The sequence below is a fragment of the Camelina sativa genome, chromosome 10 (assembly GCF_000633955.1).
Source record: "Camelina sativa cultivar DH55 chromosome 10, Cs, whole genome shotgun sequence".
NCBI classification, from domain to species: Eukaryota; Viridiplantae; Streptophyta; class Magnoliopsida; order Brassicales; family Brassicaceae; genus Camelina; species Camelina sativa.
In genome coordinates this window covers 1,431,474-1,435,755 of record NC_025694.1, presented here as the reverse complement: position 1 = coordinate 1,435,755, position 4,282 = coordinate 1,431,474, and the positions used below count along the sequence as shown (strand labels likewise).

The 4,282-nt window shown below is 37.0% G+C and overlaps 1 protein-coding gene across 1 annotated transcript; it reads left to right on the top strand.

The window, feature by feature from the left end:
* Positions 373-3,143, top strand: LOC104716404 (CBS domain-containing protein CBSX1, chloroplastic). Its single transcript, XM_010433777.1, has 8 exons — positions 373-717; positions 1,154-1,241; positions 1,350-1,414; positions 1,533-1,581; positions 1,844-1,896; positions 2,301-2,416; positions 2,518-2,575; positions 2,668-3,143. The coding sequence occupies exons 1-8, from the start codon at positions 502-504 to the stop codon at positions 2,740-2,742; spliced, it is 720 nt and encodes a 239-aa protein (XP_010432079.1). The 5' UTR covers positions 373-501; the 3' UTR covers positions 2,743-3,143.

Genomic DNA, 4,282 nt, shown 5'->3' with positions numbered 1-4,282 from the left:
ATTATGATGAATGATTATTGAAAATTTTGAAAAGACTGTACCCACAACAAATATTATATTCCCCCAAAATTTATAGCAAAAAAAAAAATCTCTTTAAACTTTTAACTAGTGACTCTTATGTGGCGGTGAAAAACACCCACTAATATATGGAATCTTGATCACGTGATTCACGACAAATATGATAATACACGTGTAATTTGAACTAATGAGTTACTTAAATCATAATTATTCGTTGTTTTTGTCATCAGGCCCTTTGGGCTTTCCTGGATTGGATTAGGATCCAATTAAAGCAGAACCAAAGAAAAGGGATCTAAAAAAACCAATTTGGTTTAAAATATAAACCGGTTCGGTTTGGAATTAAAAAGATGATGTTAAATTAAAAAAAAGGTCACAGTCACTCTTCGCTTTTCCCAATGCAAACAAAGCGGTTAGATCGGTGACGCATTATCTTCTTCCCCCATCACTTTCTCTCTACTTCCGGCGAGCTCTCTTCGACGGCCAATGGACGCCGTCATCCACGCTGCTCCACTCTCCGTCACGCGCTTACGTGCATCATCCTCTCCTTTTTCACCGTATCTTCTTCCGCCGAGATTTCTCACTGTTCAGCCATGCCATTGCCACCAATTCACCTTCTCTCGAAGCAGCTTCCCTTCCAAATCTAGGATTCCTTCAGCTTCTTCCGCCGCCGGAGCTACTTTGATGAAGAACTCATCTTCGGTAAAGCTCACTCACTTTCGATTTCCAGTTCCAAATTGCTCTTTCCTTTTTTGGGGAATTTTGTTTTGCATGTGTGAATATGTGATCACTGGCGTCTTAGATTCTGAGAATTTTCATAGAATCAGGTGATTGAATTGAATTGTATACTAGTTACTAGCTTAGATCGGACCTGGTGAAAATTGCATATCTGAGATTCGGGATGCGATCTTTAAGAGTCGTGGAAATTGAGTAAGCAAAAGTGGCTTGAGTAATGCAATAGTGACCAATTTTGAATTGGTAGGAGAATTTGAGCACCTGTTCGGTGATATGTTGATTCACTCTTGTTCTCGATGTCCTGCATTTTGTGGTTGATACTCGAATTATGTAGTGTTGTTCAAGTAATTAGAGGATTAGTTCGAGCTTTCTAAGCTGAGCATGTATTTGACTGTTACTGTAGCCAATAAGTGGAGTGTACACTGTTGGTGAGTTCATGACAAAGGAGGAGGACTTGCACGTGGTGAAACCTACGACCACTGTGGATGAAGGTCGATGTTTGTCATCTTCTAAAGTCCATCAGATTGCTTAAAACATGTGCGTGCTGCTGCGTTTATTTTCAAACTGATGATCTCTTTTTTTTTTCCCCATCTCTACAGCTCTGGAACTCCTTGTGGAGAATAGAATTACAGGATTTCCTGTGATAGACGACGACTGGAAATTGGTTAGTATTCACTTTTGAATTTAGGTCCTATGTTTGGGGAAGGTAACTGGATCCAATCTACTCATGGAGGTTTAAACACTTGAGTTGGATGCTTATGAAGGATTCTTTGTTGCTGCAGGTTGGGCTTGTTTCAGACTATGACTTGCTGGCTTTGGACTCAATATCTGGTAAATGGGCCAGCTACACCACTTGATGTATTTGGTTTCCTTTCCTTTCAAGGTCTTTTGATTCGGGATTTCTCTTCGAAGTGGAGAAAGAAGAAAGCTACTTGATCACTTAGTGGCATAAAGCCAGAAATATCTATGTTATGTTATGATGACCTTCTGTCTCATTCGTTGCGAGATAGCACGCTCAATGTGAAATGATCAAAAAGCTTCTTCCCATACCCCTTAAATCTTATTGCTGGTTTTTTGTTGTTGTTGCCAATAGGTAGTGGAAGAGCAGAAAATGCAATGTTCCCTGAGGTTGACAGCACCTGGAAAGTATGTGGCCCTTCCTTTTCCTACTAAACATTTTGACCTGAATGCTTTTCAAAACACTCATTCATATTCTTTCTCACTGTGATCATTTGCCTGGTTCACATTATCAGCAGTAGATAGTGTGAAATGAAAGTTACGAGGAACTTGATTTGATTTACACAATTACCATGCACAATGTTTCAGCTAATTGCTGTCACCCGTTATAGGATCTTGTGATTGTTATGAGTGTATCCTGCACTAAAGAACTACCTTATATGAAATATGCATGTGGTAGAGTTATGTTTAATATTACGTTCAGAGTTTTGAGTAGACGGAATTCTTTAAATGGACTCAGTTCTGACATGATAAATCGTCTCAATCTGAATTGTTTCTATATTTCTCTTGTTTTCGTATTTTTTCTTTTGCAGACTTTCAATGCAGTGCAAAAGCTACTCAGCAAAACCAATGGGAAGCTTGTTGGAGATTTAATGACACCAGCTCCCCTAGTTGTTGAGGAAAAAACCAACCTCGAAGATGCTGCTAAGTTATTGTCTTTCCTTTTTTTTTTTTCAGTGCCATATTTTTTTCAGTGTGTGATAGTTACATTCTTCACTAACATAAGCTTCTTATTCTATTTTCCACTAGAATATTGCTGGAGACAAAATATCGCCGGCTCCCTGTGGTAGATTCTGATGGCAAATTGGTAAGAGAAATTTCACAATTACACATCTCACACTTAATTTTGTAAAGACACATTTTCTCATCACTTAACCTTTAATATCTCCTTCAAAAAAGGTCGGTATTATCACAAGAGGAAACGTTGTTAGAGCGGCGCTTCAAATAAAGCGCTCTGGTGATAAGAATCCTTGATTAAGATATAAACCAAACAAGAAAATAGGAAAGCAATGATGAAACGTTCTCCAACAAAATAAAAGTGAGAAAACAGAGTATTCCACATTGTACAATGTATGATTAAGAGCCATGACTTATATCACCAGGGTTTACATCAAAGTGAAGCCTAGTGAACTCTAGAAGAATCAAAGATCCTGATAACAGTGGCAAACTCTGGTAAGTGGTAAGTGCACTACTTACTTTATTTTCCTACAGAATCAGCTTATCTGTTTGGTTGATGGGTTAGGTTATCAGATGCTTTTGGGTATTTGATTCTCATCAGTTTATACTTTTAAAGTTTAATTTTATTTAGAAAAAAATATTTCCCACTTTCTACATTTGGTTAACCACCAAAGTAACAACCTTTTTAAGGTATTTAATTGATATTGGTTCAACCAAAAATATCTAATATTTACCTTCTTGGTATCGTCCGTACAAACGCATCTGTGAAGTTGGAATCTTTACTTATAATGGAGGCTCTAGATCACGGAATGATATTTAGTTATGGCCTATAACTTCCATGATTTACTCGATTAAGAAAGATATAATTGATAATGACAAGTTACAAATGAGTTAGTTGCAAGGTCATGCTCATCATTAGCTGGCCAAGGAAACCCCAAAACAATTGACCTTTAAAATAAACACTGCTGAATCGGAATTTTCAGTGATTAGCTTAGATCTGAGATTAGAAAGAAAAATATGGAAAACGGATTTGTGTGAAGTAGAAACAGTTTTTAACTGTTGGTCAATTTCTACTTTTAAGCTTTCTAGTGGAGAAGAAAACACATTTGGTCTTTTCAAACAAGACCATAGACTAGAGATGAGAGCCAGATTCGATATGTGAGAGTTTGCTGTCTTTGCCCCACAAAAAAAAACAGATTAGAAAAACACAGAAGAAAGAAAGAGATGACTTTAGTAGTTGTTAGGATAATAGAGATGGAGAGAGCTTTAGTTGTTACGATCGGACCAGTTAAGACCCACTTACCATATTTGTTATGTAGGACACTCTTTGTCGTTCCCAATCTCTCGACTCTAATAGTCTCCTGTAGTCCTGTTTCTGCTGCTATTCACTCACCGCCGCGTTCCCATATCTAATAACATCCGACTAAATATTTACTCTACTGAAACCGAACTTTAAATCATCAAAATGAATCAAATTAAACGAACATTAATTATCAAAGCAAGAATTTTAGTATTTTGGATTATCTTTTTTACACTATAAAGAAACTCAATCCGAATCAAGTCTAGAAGACGTATCTAAATGATCTACTAATGGCTGTTTAACTTCTTTCTTACACCTTGGAACAACATCATTGAACACTTAGATTTGTTGAGTAGGAGAACTGAAGTGGTTGAAATACTATTTATGGGAAGATATCATCAGTATACTAGTAGTAGTAAATTAGTAATCACAAACTCAAGAGAGGTGGTGCATGTTAGCAAACCGCCGCACATCGTAAAAACATACATTCTCTAATCTTCCTTGTACAACTTTTTTTTACTTTTTTTTTGGGGGGGG

What these genes read in the sequence shown, in the direction of transcription:
- LOC104716404 (XM_010433777.1), top strand. Translation starts at nt 502, where the DNA reads ATGGACGCCGTCATCCACGCTGCTCCACTCTCCGTCACGCGCTTACGT. An exon ending in TGATGAAGAACTCATCTTCG is followed by an intron (nt 718 to 1,153) that starts GTAAAGCTCACT and finishes CTGTTACTGTAG; the next exon opens with CCAATAAGTGGAGTGTACAC. An exon ending in AACCTCGAAGATGCTGCTAA is followed by an intron (nt 2,417 to 2,517) that starts GTTATTGTCTTT and finishes ATTTTCCACTAG; the next exon opens with AATATTGCTGGAGACAAAAT.